Source organism: Polyodon spathula, chromosome 23 (genome assembly GCF_017654505.1).
Source record: "Polyodon spathula isolate WHYD16114869_AA chromosome 23, ASM1765450v1, whole genome shotgun sequence".
In the NCBI taxonomy this organism is placed as follows: domain Eukaryota; kingdom Metazoa; phylum Chordata; class Actinopteri; order Acipenseriformes; family Polyodontidae; genus Polyodon; species Polyodon spathula.
This window is the reverse complement of record NC_054556.1, coordinates 9,763,374-9,782,809: the sequence shown is the minus strand read 5'-3', so window position 1 is coordinate 9,782,809 and position 19,436 is coordinate 9,763,374. Positions and strand designations below refer to the sequence as shown.

Genomic DNA, 19,436 nt, shown 5'->3' with positions numbered 1-19,436 from the left:
CTTGGTGCTTTCATCAGTAGACATTGAAGCCAATGTTCACCAACCCACATTCATTACTCTTACTCCATATACAGCTCAGCCAGATAGTAGGCATTTTATGCTTTCCTTTAGCATTTTGGTAGAGGAAAATAGGTTCTGTAATACTCTATAATAACTTTTTATTCAATGAAACAATACTTGATAGGCTGACGAATATGTTTTCTGCAAGTGAAATGCACTTTGGTTGGTTTCATGGGGTTCAAATATCAAATAAATAGCTGGACCACAGTGTATATGCTGTTTCACATGGTCGTGTAACTTTTTTGGAAATGGTAAATGGGTCCTGGAGGGAACAGTATAAGGAACTAAAAACCTAGCAAGCTAAATGAGTCTGAGCCCTTACGTCACCAATTTGGCAAAGGAATGGAGAGAGATTCCTAATAAAACTCTGTTCATGAGATTCCTAATAAAACACTGTTCATTTTTAAAAAGCCCCCTAGCAATCATTAGAGGATAGCCAAAGCATACGTGTGTGTGTGTGTGTGTGTGTGTGTGTGTGTGTGTGTGTGTGTGTGTGTGTGTGTGTGTATATATTATATATAGATATATATATATATATATATATATATATATATATATATATATATATACTTTGGTGAATCCTCTAGGAGATTCCACATGCACTCAAGTCAGAATCATTGGCTCAGACTTGGAAATTTAAACCTTCCTCCTAAACTTCAAATTAATTTATGAGACTAAACAGGCAGAGGAGTAACTGTGCGCTGGGGACAGCAGCTGCCTTTGCTCGGATCACAGGCTGGAGGGGGGTGGGGAGGAATAACAAGGCTGGTGATAGAAGGGAGGCCAGTTTGCTAATGACGGACTTTCAGAGGCTTCACTGATGAGCAGCACTGACTGGGAGACAGACTGACCCAGCAGGATTGGGAAATAAAAACTACCCGAGAAAATACGGAAATAGAAATAATGAGCCTTCCTTTGATGCCTATCAAAATGAACCAACCACCTGTCACATGAAGAAATCATTCCTCAACCTGAAATAGTTCTCCTACTTTTATTTTGGCTAGATTCTCAAATAAAAGGATGTGAGTCTCACTCCAAGTGAGAATCAACATTATCAACTGGCTGAGCTGGTATCTTAACTATAGAGTGCTTTTGCAAAAAAACCTGTTCTGTTGTTTTAAAAACATACAAATCCATACCAGAGGCTTACGTCCTCGGTTGATGTAGGTGCATATGGGATTGTAGGCCCCGGTTCCACAGACATATAGGTGGGTTCGGTTCCATGGCTCAATCAGGCGGATAAAGTTCCCACACTCCCCCTGGAAACCAAAGACAAAGAGGGAGATTAGCTAGGAATTTATTTTCCATCAGGACTATTCCTCGTAACACTTTGACCCTGACCACCTTACTTATTCTAGGGGTGATGTCCCTAAGCAGCCTTTGAAATAATCACAATATTTTGTTTTGTATTTCCCTGTGCTGTATTCCAAGTGACCCAGCCGATTGACAAGCTCTGGGGGTCTATCTCCTCTTGGCTACCAAGCTGTTCTTGCTCTGCCAATCATACTGCTAGACCAGGCGAGGTCAAGGGTCAGTGTCCCAATGGTTCTGCTTGTTCCTTGTCACCCTTAAGGTCAACGGGGTCAAGTTTCTGATTCCTGAATTGAGTGACCCCCTGATTGTTTTTTTTTTTGTTTGTTTTTTGTTGAAGTGGGGGACTCCGACTCTGGAACATGTCTTGGGCTACCGAAACCATTCAATGATCCGTGGTACATCAACACCTCTCCTTAACCAAACATACTGCTGCCTGCATCCCCCATATCTGCCTCCTCTTTATTCAGGTCACTCATGAAACGGGTAAACCAAGAAAAAAAACTCAAGAATTAGAAAAGGCATCCCAATAGAGAGACCGTTAATCTAAGGAAATATTGCTCTTTTTATTATATTCCACTGTGTTTTTTTTTCAAATGCTCCCTTAAACCTCACACACTTCTCTTTATGCTCCTGCTTTTCTTTTGCTATGCATTTTGTCTGATCTGACAGCACAGCCCCTTTCATCATTTCCAAACACATACAGGTTTTGCCTTCAAAGCATCAGATTTCTCTCACTCATTGAGGAGCATGGATCATAAATTGATTAAAAAGGCTGCATTCTGTTCTTGGGATGCTGATCACTTTCAGAAATATCCTAAGCTCACTTGTGTGAAATACAGATATTTTGAGCTCTGCAGCTTATATAAGAGAATGCTTTAGCACCATGACATGAAAAGCTATTAGGGCATCCGGCAGATTTTTACAGCAGTCTGCCAACTAGGCCATCACCCCATGAAATGTGTTTACAGTCTAAGGCATTATACTTGGAGTAGTGTGTACAGAAACTTTTAAAAATCTATGACAGAGGTGCTACACATACCATACAAAACTGACCATAAATGAACAATGGAAGATAGTGAAGGTAAAAATGAGGGGGTTTCAGATTATAAAATGAAGGTTAAGTGTGTAAAGTATTAACAAGCAGAGCAGCTTTGTAGCATAGGCTGCATTAGAGCCATAAGCCCAAGACGCTGGAGTGTGGAAATGAGTTCAACCCAGGGGTCTCCAGGGGACCTCAAGACAGTTTTATGTGACATTTAAAATTTTTTTAAAAAATCCATCTGCTCCCGTTTGGAAAATAAATAAAAAGACGGGAGACCAGGCCTGCGAGCGCTGCTGTGAAATGAAGCACATGCTCCCTTGAGCTCGCAGGCCATTTCAACAGCAATTGTTTTGTTAAAGCATTCTCCGCGCCAGTGTTTGTTTTTGCAATTGCTCCCCATGCTCCATTGAGCTGTTTATTTTTCAATCTAATAATGTGGCGCGCCTTCCGGGCAGTAAGAGCAAAGGGCTGGGAGGGGTGTACAGTACTGTCCCTTGTAATGAAAAAAACTGCAGGACTACACTTCAGGCCTTGTGTAGGGAACACATAGATTACACTCTATATATAAAGGATATACAGTGTAAGTAGATATACATACAGTATATGCACTATGGAACTTCAAACGTAGTTATGCAAAATGAAATGATTCAGTGGTGATTTGGTAAAGCAAAACTATTAATACACCACCCTTTCTTTTCGCATGTATCTATGTAAAACATACAATTATTATTACATAACCATGGTACATAGAGAAGGTGAATATGTATTATACAGATATACAGATTAATATACAGATTCACATACCACACAACACTGTCTGTAATAAATACTTACATTTGTGTCTTTCCCAGATAAAACACACTCGTCCCTTCTTTGCTCAGAAACTGGCCAGTGGATCTGAAAAGGACAAGAATTGAATAAAGGGATGAACAAACTCGAGTCAATAAAATAAAATAAAAAAGTGTCAGTATATCAATCTGTTACATCAGGTACGAATGCAGTATTACAGTATTCTTTCTTTTTTTACGCTTTTCTGCCAGTACTAGGAGAAACCAACACTGTCCAAATTCTTGATAGTTAGGTAAGATAGTTGTTTCTGTGGGTAGAATTGAGGTCTCATAATATATGTTCCTCATCACAAGGTTCCTATGCATACAAACAGTTCATTTACAGATCATTTGTATGTTTGTCGCACATATTGCATAAGAACCCATTGCAAATGCTGGCACAATTACCTGTTTTTCATAGTTACCTATACATAGGACACTTTGTTAATACTCTCTAGAAACAAGGTAACAGAAAAAGATTGCCAATGAGGTTCCTCTTACTATAAGTGGCTCCTTGTTGATATCATGAAGGTCCAAAGACAGGATGTAATCTTTGCTCCCGACGTACATCCGATCATGATCTTCATCCATCCGCAGGATCCGGTAGTCTGTCGTGTTCAACAGGAACGAGAAGTGGTGGGATGTGCCAGTGGTCTTCAGCTCTGTTATTACAAACATTCATGAAGATTGTTCATTTAATGAGCAATCCATTCTGTGCTCCTGGCCTGCAACTTAATAATAAGCGTCAAAATACTTTGAACAATCCACTATTGTTATTCACAGTAAAACCAATCCGCCAGAACAAATAATTGAGCACGTTGCTTGGGGCTGCTTGAGTTTTATTTTCTAGTACAGTGCCAGTCAATAGACAAAGCCATTGTGTTACAAAGACCACCCCTTTAACACAAACACAACTGAACGGTAAAGCAGGTAACTAACAAAATGCTAGTACATAACACACACACACACACACACACACACACACACGCACGCACAAGTAATTACTCACAAACAGCAAGACGGACTTGCTGAATAATACACCCTTGATTGGCTCTTAGTTAGATTATAAACACTCTTCAACTGGTTTCAAAGAAATAAGGTCCATGCAAACACACTTCTCTAAACTAGAGCACAGTCTGAATAGATCTTGTTGACGTTGGATGGCTCAGTGTCAGAGCATTATGTCATAAGGGAAAAGGTCTCAGGATTTAATACATACTTTGGACAATGAGCTTTACCAACAAAACTACAGCATGGGTTATTGCTTTGGAAACAAGACTATGCATAGTACTTGGAAATAGTGCAAGTCTCCTAACTTTGATTCCAAACTTATTTCACAGGTATCTGTAGCAATGCCTTGGACAACAGGAAGGATTTGTTTTACAATTTGTCACATTGCCCAGCACTTCTGTGCAAATACACATTCCCATTTGAACCACTTTGCTGCTTTTTTTTTTTTTTTTTGTTCGATACTAGCAGTGATTAGGGGGGCTTGCTTTTGGACAATAGTCAAGGTTTTGTGACTGGGGAGGGTGCAATGAGAATAAATGTCTAAAACAATTAAGGGCCCCATTTTTTTTTTTTTTTTTTTTTTTTTTTTTTTTTTTATTGGAGGGTAGTGTAAATAACTGTGTCATCATGTTTAAATATTGTCCAAACTGATTTAACAGCATAGGATGCTGTAAAGTTAATAATGAAATGTCTGTCCATCTGTCTTTAGAATAATTGGAGCAATTCCCATGGTGACCACCTTCCATTCATGTATTGTACCAATCTCTGCTTCGAAGTATGGCATCTGTGAGTCACTCTCTCTCACAACCCCCCCCCCCCCCCCCCCGCCCTGCCCTGCCCTGCCCTGCCCTGCCCTGCCCTGGTACTTGCGGAAAGTAGGATAGACTGCAAAGGGCTAGAGATGAGCTCCTGTGGAATGGCTTTCATTAAGGGTTGCATATATAGGCACTGAATTCCAGAGGCCAGAAGTGAGTTTAAGCTGCAGGATCCATGCTTTCTTCAATCCAGCTGTCAATAACCTATCAGGGTCTATTTGTCTTTAAAGAAAGGCACATTGGGACCATCTGCTGGGTGGGCCAAACTCAACTCCAGTCTTAGGTATCAACAAAAGGAGCACAGGGTGAGGAGTTTAGAGATGGTGCTGAGTAAAGAATTGACAGCGATGGAGGCCAAAGTCCACTGAATGTATTTGTGCTTTCGTAAAAAGGGCAAAACAGACAAGTTGTGGCTAAAGCAGTCAGACACTAATGATCCCATGTAAGGTACAAACTTGATCTGATCTACTTTGGCCATAATGTTACAAGTTTTTTTTTAAGTCTTAATTGCAGAAATTTGTCAAGCTAAATATCTAAAAGGGACAAAAGTTTTAGTTTTTAATTCTTTCAAAATCATCGCGTATTGGCTAATTCTGGTCACACTTTCTATCAACCAGTGAAGAATTACAAATAAATGCTGAGTAATTAAGAGGGTAATTATGTGCAAAAGTCTCCCAGTAATAACTGGTAATAATGATATGGTTAAGGTTAAACATGTGTTAACAATGTAATCAATCTTACCAATTCTCTAAATAGAAATTAGCGGATGTTTAAAATCATATAGTAGTACAGTGAGACCCCGTTAATATGTGGTTGTCGGGATCCATTCATTAGGAGACCGAGTTATTTGTGTTTCGCCATATAACAAAATATTGTTCCCGAAATGACTGCAATGCAAACAAGCCAAATTAATATTGTAGCGTACAGTGGAAAATGAAGGAAGGAGACGCACACAATTTACAGATACTCGAATCCACGGTTTATTGGCACGATTATTCCCGGCCCTGGTTAGCCTGGGCCATACCAAAAACAACAAAGTCTTGCACTCTCACAGCAACCCATTCACAAAGCTTGTCTCACTCTTTAGTGCAGCGTATTTCTTTCCTAGAGCAGCCCTCTTTGGAATCAATCTTATCAAGAAAACCTCTTTGCTTTTCCTCGTCTTTTAGCCATCAACACAATGTAGATTCTACAACATTGATATCTTTTGAAACTACTTGAGTTTCACCTTTTCTTACTCTGTCCACCACACTGTGATTCATTTTAACAGAGATTTTAACGATTTTCGTTTTTTGCTGTCTGCTATGCTTCGTACTGTATATCTGGAACATTCACCCAACGTTTGCGAGTCACATTGCATTATGGGGGAAATGGGAGCTACGACCTTGATGTGTTATAACCGATTCTGCACTATAAGAGGTCGCTTTATAACAGGGTAGCACTGTATATAGCTTCAGTTTAGTAATGTCTGTCATTTTACATTTTCAGCTCCAATATATAGGCAACGATACTTCTAAAATTAATATTTATATTAATTATTTTCAACCTACCGCACCATATATTAAACAATGACTGCATTCTTTCTACTGTCAACAAACCCAACCCCTCAGTTGAGCCATATGATTTAATCAGTCAGGCATCTATTGACTTCTGAAGTCCCTTTCTGACAGCAGACATTGCAATCGGCGTTTGGTATTGTTTAAATGTGTACAAGCACTATGAGAACCACAAAAGGTGTCACTTACTTTGCTAAAGCCCTGTCAATACAGCTTGAGAAGTACAACTGACCCACCTCTCAAAATACCCTGGAAGTACCAGCATAGTTGAAGAGTTGAAGAAAGCCATCAAGCTTTCTGCTCCCCATTGAACTCATGACACAGAATGCATCCAAAACTTGTGTTCTTTAAATAGCTAGTTACAGTGAACTATTGCACTTGAAAATATATTGAATATTCAGTGAAATGCTGGGGGAAGCCCTATTTTACATCCACCACCACTTAGATCAATAGAAAAGACCTCCATGCTTGACCTGGATCTTGGCTACATAATTGATCCATGGCATATTGCCAGTAACTACTTATAATATATTTTCTTACTAAAGCTTTAAATTATGTTGCTTGTTAAACTGTTGTTTTAATCGAGTAATTTAAACTATATAATCTGATACACTGTTTCCATAACAGACCACCTGAGGAAACAAGAGTCTAACCATGCTACACTCACCAAGCCTTAATTGGCTAAGATGTTTCATTGACATATGTACATTTCTAAACTGTGACAGCCTCCATTAAATGCCACTATATGAACATGCACTTCAAGGTCGGGCAACAGGATTAGAAACTTTTATTTTAAAAGGATTACCCAGATTTCAATAGTAGCCTGTTTAGAATTCTTGAAAGTTGCCTTAATACACCCCCTGTGGATGCTTCTCCAGTTGCAGGGTCCTTAACCTTTATAAACCCCCAGCAAATGAACAGCATATTTTGTTTAAAAAAAAACAAAACATGGGAAGAAGTCTTCATTAAGAGAGAAGTGAAACTCTCTGAAATTTTCACGGAGTAACCTGACCTTGCAGGACTCTCAAGGTAGGCAGCAGCAGCGCAGGATGGGAAGGTAATACCAGCTGGAGGTCTAGTCCCAGCAGGCTGTCTGACGGCAGCCCTGTTCTCTTTCCAGTCTAATGAACCCAGACAATTGGGCGTGCTGTCTGGGGCATAACAACCCAGTCCCCTTCTCTGACCTTTTGAAGTCTGTTGGGCACTACAGCACTGGAATCCCAGCACAGCCCATGGTACCACACGCTTTTCCCATGTCTTGAACATTTACCATACTTTACCTTGCTTTTACTGTGTTTATTATATTGTTCTCTTTTTACTTGGGCACACCATATGATTGGTAATGGTTCAATTCCTTAATAAAAAATAAATTAATAGTGGTTTTGTAGTTGTCTTTAAATGTTGAAGACTACAATGCTAAACATGTTTTGTTTTGGTCTACTTTGAATTAAGTTCTTCTAATTTATGCAAAGACTCCCCTGCTGTATCAAATTGATGTATTTTGGAGACAGTTTTCAACTTGAAGTGTAGACTTCAACTAGACACACATATAGGAGTGATTGAGCACACAATTTTAGGATAAGTGGGTTGAATATTGAGCTAAGTCTAATCTAAACGATTCTCGATTCTTGAACAAGATAGGGAATGCTGTTAGTCAGTATTAGATTGGATGGGGCTCCTGGTTTACCGAGGTTTAAACCAAATCAACTGCAGAGAATAATACATAAAGTGATACATTTCTGCAGCCCTATCTACTCTGCTAGAAAGTCCTGCTGAATCATTATTGTGTTCATTTATTTATCCTGGACAGACCCTTGAGATTAAAAATATTTTTCAAGAAAGTCCAAAGGGACGTGCCCGGGCTGCTAACAATCCACATGTATTTATTTATGAAATGTGTTAACCAGGATTATACAATTGAGACTAAACATTCAACATTTATTCATTAATTCAAACATTAAAACAAACAAAAAATAGTTCAATGGCAGGGATCCCTATGCAATTCACAGAGCTTGCAATATCCCACACTGCCCAACTGAATCCATGCAGCTGACATTCAGATTTGAAGGGCATTAGCAGCTGAATGGAAAGCTGCAGCTGCTCTAGCCCTGCCATGCCCAGTAGGGGTCACTGTTTGGCAGTATGAGAGTTGGACGGGTGTTGGGTATGGGTATTTAAAAATGCCCAAAGGATAATGACCTCTCTCCACTGTCAAAACTGAGGCTTTGCATTCCCCTGCCTGCTGTCCCTGGGCTGCTGCTACCCTCCGATGCCCAGGCACAGGTGTGTGAACTCACAGGGCTGGGAAAAGAAGTCATCCACCAGATACTTTAATCCTCACAAATACCAGCACACTGCCCCGCACCTGCACTGCTACAAATCCTCTCCATGCCACAGACCCCATCTCAAATCAACACTGTGTGCCACTGCAAAGGCGTCAAGTGTGGATTAAACTCTTACACCTCATCAACAGCTTTTAAATAAAATAGTAGGTAACAAACACTGCAGATGGTATGTGCTAGCTGACCTGCTCTGAAAAGCTGCCAAAGCCTCTTTGCTGTGATTGAGTCGTTCTTATCACTTCCAATGTGATCTGCAGCTTCGTCAGACATAAAGAGGGTTATGTTATCAGTGGAAAATGCCAAGCTGGCCGTTTGAAAATGAACAATGCAATACTAAAAACCATCAAGGGACATTTTCACTTTGCTCCAAGATCCTTATGTAAATCTGTTATAGTAAGTAGATCCTACTAGCCCACCCAGGTTCTCCATCAAGAAAGGCACATCTCCACTGAACATGGAGGTCCTCTAATTCTCTTTCCCCACACAGCACCCTATTACAGCAATAAAGACATAGAGCTGTAGCCCTGGGTTAAATCTGTGTAATTTGTCACGGTGTAAATTAGATGCATTACCTGATAGCCATGCAACCTGTTGAGTAACAGAGCTGTGCAGTGGCTAACTACAGGAAACACAGGTTCAGGGTCACGGCAATGAGATACGGGTGCGATCGACATGTGTTCAGCGTTAATAACAATGTTGCATATGGCTCTTTCTACATAATGTAGTGAGGGTATTAAAGCAGGACTGATTTTCACATTTCCCCAAAGGGGGTGCATTTGGAATGTGACAGGTGAATGTGCTGAAACAAAAACACCTTCAATCAATCTACACATACATTATCGTGATCAACCACATACAGTAATCATGAATGGTGCTACATTCTAATCTTCTGTTGCTTTTCTCTGTGTTATCAAACTATACTGATGAAGACATCTGAGTTTTAAAACATAAAATCATGCTGCTGTTTTTTATTGTACACTTGACAATAAAAACAGAAATATAAATAAAAACAGCCTAAAAGAATCTGATTAAAACTGTGGGTGAGCAGCTTTCCAATGTTCTTAGTAAGAATGTAGAAAATGTAGGACTACATCCCAGCAATATGTTCTTAATTTCCATTTACAGCAAATTCTGCTCAATGCTAATCCAGGCAATCTCCCCCCTGCAGTTCAGCAGCATAGTGCACCAGTTAGCTCTGATAGCCCAGAGAATTCATTACCTGCTGTGATGGCAAATCGTGCAATAATTTGCTCGCCAGCTTAAAGTAACTCCCTCTTGGCGGAAACTACAGATTGCAGAGCATTCTCATCAGCTGCTCCCTGCAGCTCTCGTGAACAGTGCAGCATCTGCTGCTGGGATCCAGGTAATTCACACCTTGCATTCAAATGAGTGAGCTGTGCATTATTCTTCAGCTCTGCTTGGAGTAATGTAATGCTAACAGCTAACTCCATTTCACTTTTCTAGACTGACCTAACTGAAACCTAATGCAAGTTTTCCCTTTGCTGAGACCATACTCAGAGTGGTTAGAGTTGGAGGGAGGCATCACCTCCAGGTTAGCAGCTAAGTTATTGCTTTGTTTAATTGGAATGACATTCTTATTAAGTAGGGGTCCTCAAAATAGAGCAGTTACTTAACAACCCAACATTAACTTTTCTGGCATATCCCTAATATAAACGTATAAATATAACAATGTAAGGCTGCATACGCACCTGCTTAAAAACAGAAATCTTGGCTTAAACATGTTGCTGTACATTACTGCATATTTGTCTCTCGATAAATAAAAGAGGTAATTTAGAAGCAGCTTTGCTGCCAACTTCAGGACATGTTTTGGCATGCTATTCAATTGAATCTCCATGAATGCAAGACTCAGGGTGGGGTGGGAGGTAGTATTTTGGTTTTGAGTCTGTGCCAATGGCAAGGCAATACTCAAAAAACACACTCAAATAATTTCTGCCACCCCATCTCACTGCTGTTTGTTAGAGAAGGGCAAGACCCCCACAGCAGCAGGACTTTCCCATACAATTTCAAAGACATTGTTTCAGCATACTTTACTAGACTTGGAAGAAATATGTTATTTGACAAGATGAACTTGTTTTAAATAGGTATGAATAGATAGATAGTTATCAGTGCCAAACACAAAACAATGAATGGGTGCCGAAGTAAAAAATCTGTAGGAATGCATACCTAGTGCAGAACATATAACTATTACAGACAAAACATGACCTATGCTGTTCTTCTTTGGACAAACAAACACACTTTATTTGATTGAGACACCATTCCACTCCTGTAATAAGTCGAGTGCTCTGGCTATGAAGATTCAATAATGATGTCCTTAGCCAAGGCCTGGAGAGAAAACAGGTGGATATCCTATCACCTCAATAAAGGGTCACCTCCCTCTTCCTCTCAAGGGTGCTGTGTAAATCAGCAGGTCCTCCTGCGGAACACAGCCGCTCAGCCCCCACGCTGATGTCCCGACATCTCCTGAGACGCTACAGGTGGAGTTGAAGGCCAGGGCCAGTGAACGAGTTACCAACTCCTTGATTTAGGGACATCAAATGGTGCGGTGGTGGGGGCTGCCCTTGATCATGTTATTTATTACCTCATTCCATACTTTAATCAACATATTTATTCTCAGCCTAAAGCAGAAAGTGCTGTGGTTTTGGGCCACCAAAAGTTATTTTCCATTGTATTTATCCAAGTTTTTCACTGTGCAATTATGTGCACCATGAAGACAAAACAAGCAACATTACAAAACCAATGGGTAACAACTCAAAGTGATAAATTAAGGGCTCCATAAAAAATCGTGTACATTGCACCCTAGAGAAAGCAGCTTTGATAACACTATGTAACACAATTTTTGTTCCTGGGTAGCAAGTGTTATTTCCTAATTTTTAGTTATTTCCTAAACTTTGCTTTTGTGACCAGGACAGTGATATTTCAAAATATCACTATTTCCAATGGGAAATGTGTGTCTTTTCGTTCACATAAAGTCAGAAAAAAACAACATATGAATCCAAATTAACATGTATTTATACTAAAGTAATACAAAAATGACTACAAAAGATTTAGAAGTGAGTAGTTTTTCGAGATTGACGATTATATTGTAAATACAGTGTAATCGTAAATCTCGAAAAACTACTCACTTCTAAATCTTTTGTACTCATTTTTGTAAATTTGTTACACGGTGTAATTAGTGTCCATGTGTTTATGATGTTTCTGCTGAATCTATACTTCATTCTACTCTAAGTTATGGCAAAATTTGCTTTAAGACTACGTACTGTTTTTAGTTTAGTATACCTGCTAATTTTTTCTTAAACGATAAGCAAATCCAGAGAACATGACTTCTCACGCCAAGCACTTAGCATTTCAACATAATACAGTATGTGAGCCAATCTGCATGAGTTGGCCTAAGGCTTTCACAGGGCTGTGCAGCTTTACAATTTCGCAATTTCGACACTGCAAGGCAGCCTTTTTTCTGCAGTTGGATGTAACCTTCAGGTGTGAGTTGGCAACAAAAGTTTACTCTGATAAAAAAAGAAAGCTTATCAGGTAGATTTTTTCTATGCTTTTAGTAACAAGAAAGTCGGTTGCTTAACTCTTCAGACACAAGATTTAACCAACGGATTTGTTGTTTGTTTTGGATTTTCTCCCATTTTTTTCTGAAAGTATATAGACACTAAACTCACAGGCTACTGAGCACACCCTGATAATAGAGATGGGGCTTGTGCAGCTCCAGACCCCCCACAGACACTACTACCATCAGGGTATCGAGGTACTGGGCTACATCCAGGGGTAGAACCATCAGCTGCTCTACCCAGTGTGTGGGCTATAACTTATTAAAGTAGAGTCCCTGCCTGCCAAAACCTTTAGCAGGATACAGCAGGCTTCCTTGGTTAAAAGTGGGAACCATCTAGAAAAAAAATGTAGCGCCTGCTCTGAAAATGACCAATTCCATTCTGTCATCAGTTGCAGTATCAGGGTTTATATTACATCAAACAAAATTAATTACCTTTTTAGAGAAAATTAACTCAGTCAAGATATGCGTGTTAATTTCATAGCTCTGCATTCAAATGGGTTTATACTGCTGTATACCATGCACTCACATGTGCCTGTGCAGAAGTGTGGGGTTAGGTGGTTAATTCTGCATTGCAAAAAAGTAGCTTTTGCCTACTTTTGTATCTTGCTTACAGTCCAATGTAGTCAGTGGTCGATTCCATAACCCTCAAATGCAAAGGCCCTTATAGTTGTTTGTTTGTGCAGTAAATATTTATGTTGGAGTTAATCAACTGGACTTCCTGTGGTTAAAAGATAAAAGGACTCATCTCTAAGGTACACAGCCCAAGACAGAGATAAGACTAACAAGCAGACAAGTGTATAATTGCCATGGGATACATTCTGCCAAGTTCCTGGAAACAGTCTGATACAGGTTTGAAAACTCTGACAAGTATTATGATTCTGGCTACTATTTTCAACTAACTAAAAAAAATAGTTTTTATGGTCCTTTTCTTCTGAAGGCAGAAGTCTCTTCTATAGCAGGAAAGTGCTTTGTATACACATACAAGACAAAACTTTGTAGAAAAACTTCTGGGATTTTTCCTCCATCAGACTAAACAGAAGACAATCTAAAAAATAAAATACAAATTCTGAGAAAAAATGTCCCATATCTGTTTATATAATTATTATAGAATGTATAATTATTGATTAGAATGACAAATACCGGTAAGTGGCTTGTAATTTAGACTAGACAGTACTGTAATAAGCCGAAGCAGCTAAAATCCAATGAGCCATATTAACACACTAGGTGTACACAGTGGATATGCAATATCAAACTAATGGGCTTCACATTTATAGTGACAATTTAAGGCTTCAAATTAGATTTGATGTAGATTTCAGATTAGATTTGACTACAGTGATCAAATGACCAAATCCAGATTGATTACTGGATGATAATGGACCTGTGTACAAGCCTGTGTATAAATAAGTATGGCAATAATCATTATTTACAATTAACAGTACCTCAAATTAGTAAATAGTTGATATGCATTTGTACTATAAAGTTAAGGTAGTTCCCATGAATACAAGTTAAAATAAAGCTGTTCAGCTGGGTATAATACTCCTTTAGCAAAATATGAGTTGCATAAAACAAATCGCTTTAAGATAAATGTTATACCGATACCACATCTATGACTAAAACTAGAAGCTGAAAATGTCCAAAACACACCCAAATAAAAACAAGACTGAAAATCTCAGTCAAAAGAAACACTGGAAACAGTTCTTTACCAAGCAAGATCTACTCCACCCCTCACCATAACTTGTAGAAGAACTTTAAAAAAATGAAAAATGAAAAATAAATCCTGGGCCCTGTGGCACTTAAATGTTCTATTAATCTCTCTCCAGCTCTACTGCTGGGAATACATTCTTTAGTGGAGAACGGTATCTCTATTAAGATAAAAATCTTGCGCAGCCGCTTAATCCATTCTTTTGAAGGCAGGGGTAATTAAATATATTGTTGGTCTTAGACCAGAACTCAGATAGCAGCATGTGTAGACTCTATCTCCCAGTCCATCTCTGTGATTCCAGGCGTTGAATGGGGACAGTGCTGGGAGGAAGGGCACTGACAATAACACATACCTGCCCTAGCATTCTCTGCAAGTTGTTTAAATTCCCTTTCTGCACTCTTCTTTGGAATCTTTTAGAAGTCAAGGCTGCTGAGCTCAATGTATACGATGCATACAACTGTGTGCGTGTGTGTGTTTCTCTTTCTTTACATATGAGATTAAGTACATGCTTGTATGGATGTAATGCTTAGGTTTCCACTGCTTTCAGGTGTAGCTAAGCTAAACTGGTTTGTTGGACGTGTAGAGAGAGATTGATTTCTTGATTTCCATTATTACTTGACAGGTGTCAGAGGAGAAATTAGAATTTTGTGAATTAAACACAGGAAAATGCATTGCTTTAAAAGTAAGTAAATCTAAACAAGATCAATTAGGCTACAATACACAGTGTTGCTATGCAGTTTACTATAAGCCATCTCCATGCAAATCTTAAAAAAATAAAAATAAATACAAAACAAATGGTAAATGTACAGTAACCTGCAACTGATGGCTTCTTTCTTAACTCTAGAAGTCCCTGCCTCACTGGTTCTGGTTTCTTAATATCTCTGTCACTGTACTTTGCGCAACATATTGCCAACAGCCGATAAGCAGCTCAGTTTGAATATAGCTTCGACTATTTTAAACAAACGGCCGGTAAGCATTGTGTTTATGAAGCTTGCTTTGTTTAATTCAAATGCATTTAAAAGCTACAACAACACACCGCCAATATCTGCAAGCGTGTGCTCCATCATATAAACACATTGGAAAAAAAAATTGTAAAACACAAAGCCTTCTCAACTGGTGTCTTGAAAGATCACTGCTACACACAACTGACACACGCACACAGCCCGTCTCTCTTAAAAGGGAACGCACCCAAAGGCTGATTGCTATGACGCTTTCTTTCTATTGCGGACACTGCACTTGCTGCCAATATCTTTACTCTCGTAGCCTAATTTTAATATTTATTTATTTAGTGAGGCAGTTAATTGATCAGGGCGGTTATGTGATGGTCAGATATGCGACGCTCCACTGTATTACCCAAAGGTGTCAACTACAGAGCCCACCCTATGTATACCTCTATCTTTGCCCTGCTCCCATGATTCAAAATGACAGAAACAGGGAAATAATATTGCCTCAACAGAAGAGCTGCAGCAGGCAGCCACGAGATGGATCCAGCAGCATTGAAAACTTGGTTAAACAAAGGCTATACCAGTGAGGATTTTGTTTGAAAGAGTGATGTAGTTTTAAATCTTCTGCCATAAAATTCCATGAACCTTTCCCTACAGCCCAAGTGCTGCATTAGGTCAACAGGTACAAAAGGATTGTGTGATAGATTTCAAACCATACTATATCAAATACTTTACATTAAATAGTACCCTTTCTGTGCTGGCATACTTTACCAAATGAGCTCAGCACAGCAAGTGGGTACAGTTACCTGTAAATTAAATACATTTTCAGGGTGCAGAATATTTCTGCTGCTTACTCCTTTGTAAACAAGATGATTGATCTCAACAGGTTAATAATAATAGAGTTTATAAATAAATGCATAAACTGATTGCAGCTGGTTCAAATTGCCGCTGCTAGGATCCTTACCAGATGTAAAAAAAAAAAAAAAAAACATGATCACATTACCCCTTGTCTTGCCCAGCTGCCCTGGCTACCTGTAAAATTCAGGATTACTTTCAAAATGCTCCTGCTTGCCTGCAATGTTCTTCATCACACAGGTCCAGAGTATCTCTCCAAACTGCTGACCTGCTGTGTCCCTGCCCGCAAGCTGAGGTCCTCTGACTCTGGCTTGCTTGTTATATCCAAGCAAAAGTGCACCACACTCGGAGAGTGCTCTTTTAGCTTCTTGGCTCCGACTCTCTGGAACACTCTCCCAGCTTTAGTGCTGCAACTCCCACAGTCACTCGCTTCAAATCAACTCTCAAGACCCACTTGTTCTCGCTTGCTTTCAATGCTCTTTAAGACTGATATCTGTTATTAGCTGTTGTCTAAATTACTATTTCAGGTCACTCCATCTTATTCGTATGATTCTGTATGACACACGCATCCACAATGTCTAGAATTCACATCCTTGCCCTGTATTTAATGTAATATGCCTGTATTTAATGTAATATGCCTGTATTTAATGTATTTGCATTTTCATTTTTCTGTTTGTATTTAATGTACTAAGCCCTGTATTTCACTGTATTTAATATAATATGCATTGTTCCTCACTATCTTATAAAGTGCTTTGTGATGGTGGTCCACTATGAAAACCGCTGTATAAAATAAAGATTGATTGATTGATTGATTGATTGGATAGTCACCAGGCATAATAATTTGGCCGCAACAGCCTTTCAGAATCTTGGGATTGCAAACAGCCCAGCACTAGCCAATAACAAAATGTGGCCACTCAGTCAGGAACATAAGAGGTAAACTGATGATAAAATAACAATATAATAAATCGGTGACAGCAAGAAACTGGTAGTTAAATAACCACAGACTGTATGCGTAAACAAAGTTTACTTCAAAGTACTAGAGACAGGGGACAGACAGGGCAGTGACAAGACAGGGTGACATGAAGTGCAGATAGGCCTCAAGGCCAGCCTTATCACCAAATGCCATAAAGCCTTTTCAATGTGATCCCAATCAGCCTTGTTATCAGAAGTTGCCCTCAGGCCCATACTATTGGCCTGGCAAACAGACTCTCTAATTAAAGCCCCATTGATTTCCAATTCTCTTGCAGTCCAATGACCCATTTTAATATATTATCAGATCTCAAAAGGGCCTCCACAACAAATGAAGAATTCACTGATTGTTCATTTAGCACTACACATTAGATCACAAAGCCATAAAAGATCCTAAAAATGCAGTTGTATTACGTTTGTCTAACATAGGTCTTATCTCCCCAACCTGGCAAGAAGAACCTCACTGGAAATGGACATGGTCCATGGCTTTTATGTATATACAGTATTCTTAATATTTTCAAATAGTAATACTGTTCATGTCATAAGTTTTGTTGCAGCTTTCAGAAAGCTCCCATTATTACAAGATTTTTGACAACCAAATGTCACTGCTAGAGTACAAGCCCTGCTTTGAAGACACCTGTGAACTTACACCGAGGGAAATAATAATTTTAAACAGCTAGTGGACTGTGATAACGTATCCCATGTTTTAAAACAACTGGTATGGCAACAACATGTAAGAGTTCAAAAAGCTACTTTCAGAGTCCACCTTCCATAGAGCATTTAGGACCTGAGAATATAAAGGATTCTGATATACTGACTTTATCACTATTTTTGTCTGTGCAATACCTGCCATGCAGTTACTGACAGAAGGCTTCAGTCTCCAGTGTTGCCAGTCCCTCTTTTTAAAACAGTACTAAGCTCATCACTGTGCTCTATCTGCCAAGTGCACAGTAATACAGGGGGCTTAAGTCTCCAATACATCACTTTTCACAGACACTAAATGCATAGCCATACATGAAACATTTTAATTAGGTACCCACGTTTCTATCTGGCAGCCAAATGCTGTGGAAATTAAAGAAGGTTAAAAGGTGAGGCTGCAATAGTGGTGATTCAGCTGCCTGGTTATCAGGGATAAGATGGAATGCCAGGGTTATCACAGTGAGCCTGCATGGGATCAGAGAGCAGCCACAGTTGAATAAGTGACATTAGAGTTGTCCTGAGCAGAATCACAATCAACTGGTTAGCAGCTGGGCAGAGGGTGGGGGGATTACTGGTACTTGAATAAACTAGATCTTTTTAAGCCATTTATCCAACACACTCTCCGGATACATTAAGTGCAACTGGACTATTACAGGTCCAGTTCCATCACAAGGATTACCTGCTATCAACCACCTAGGATTCTATCAGAAAACCTGGTTCTGTTCCATCTACTAGGAGCATAGTGGGTGAATCTGGGCTTGCTCCATCTACCAGTACTTGGTTACTGAGTTCTGCAGATTTATTCTTTTAGTCAGTTCTTTATTTTAAAATGGATATATAATACAATACTCTTAAGATGTCTTCTGCCCCCAAGGTAGTTACATCATAGCTTAAATTCACAATGGTACATTCAGGTAGGCAAGCATACAATGGCCTTGTACAGTTAGAATGATTAAATGATTTATTTAAGGAAGCTTTTAATCTCTGTTTACGCAAGCCTATAGAAGATGTCAGGCATACATCATCAGATCATTAGTTACACTTGGAAGGAGCTTTCAAATCAAAAGGTTTCCATTCAAACGTCACTTGTCATCACTGTAAATTGAGCAGGACAGAAGAACGCAAAGAGTAACTGCCTTTGGATACAGGCTATACACAGTTGGGCAGGGCACTTCCAATTACCTTAAAAACACATACAGCCCTATAAAACTGTATGCTGATACTTGATGTTAAAATCTTTCCTCTCTGCATATTTGTTACAGTACACTGATAAATCATTGGTATCAAACAAATGGCAATTTATGAATGCAGGTGGTGTACACTGGGCAGGACACTCATGGTCGCAATAAGTGAGCATCAAGATGCTAAATTATCATCTAGAGTTCCACTTGACTGTGGTAAGGCACCAACTGCAGATGGCATGCCCCGCTGAAAGGGACTTCTTGTTTTCTTGTTACATAAATGGCAGAAACAAGATAAGTCCCACCATGTAATGATTCATTATTGGATTGACAGGTGGCAGAAAACATGGCCCACTACACTTAAAGTGAAAAGGCTTAGCTAAACATTTCAATTTAGATTAAATGTCACCCACTGTGTCACCTACACCAAAGATTTCCAGGGCAGGCACAGATTACAGGAAAAGCACTAGGCAGCCTACCAGATCCTCCCTAGCTTGAGAATTCATAAACCCTTCATTTAAGTCACAAGACCGGCCAACTCA

At 39.3% G+C, this 19,436-nt stretch overlaps 1 protein-coding gene across 3 annotated transcripts in view; it reads right to left on the bottom strand.

The window, feature by feature from the left end:
- The window catches only part of LOC121297874 (semaphorin-3F-like), a 76,531-nt gene that overhangs the window by 23,218 nt on the left and 33,877 nt on the right, over window positions 1–19,436 (bottom strand). For all 3 annotated transcript variants that reach the window (XM_041224462.1, XM_041224464.1, XM_041224463.1), the window contains exons 3-5: window positions 3,745–3,905; window positions 3,251–3,313; window positions 1,200–1,319 (exon numbers count right to left, since the gene is read on the bottom strand). In XM_041224462.1, coding sequence (XP_041080396.1) covers window positions 1,200–1,319; window positions 3,251–3,313; window positions 3,745–3,905 — 344 coding nt within the window. The remainder of the gene's footprint in view (window positions 1–1,199; window positions 1,320–3,250; window positions 3,314–3,744; window positions 3,906–19,436) is intronic.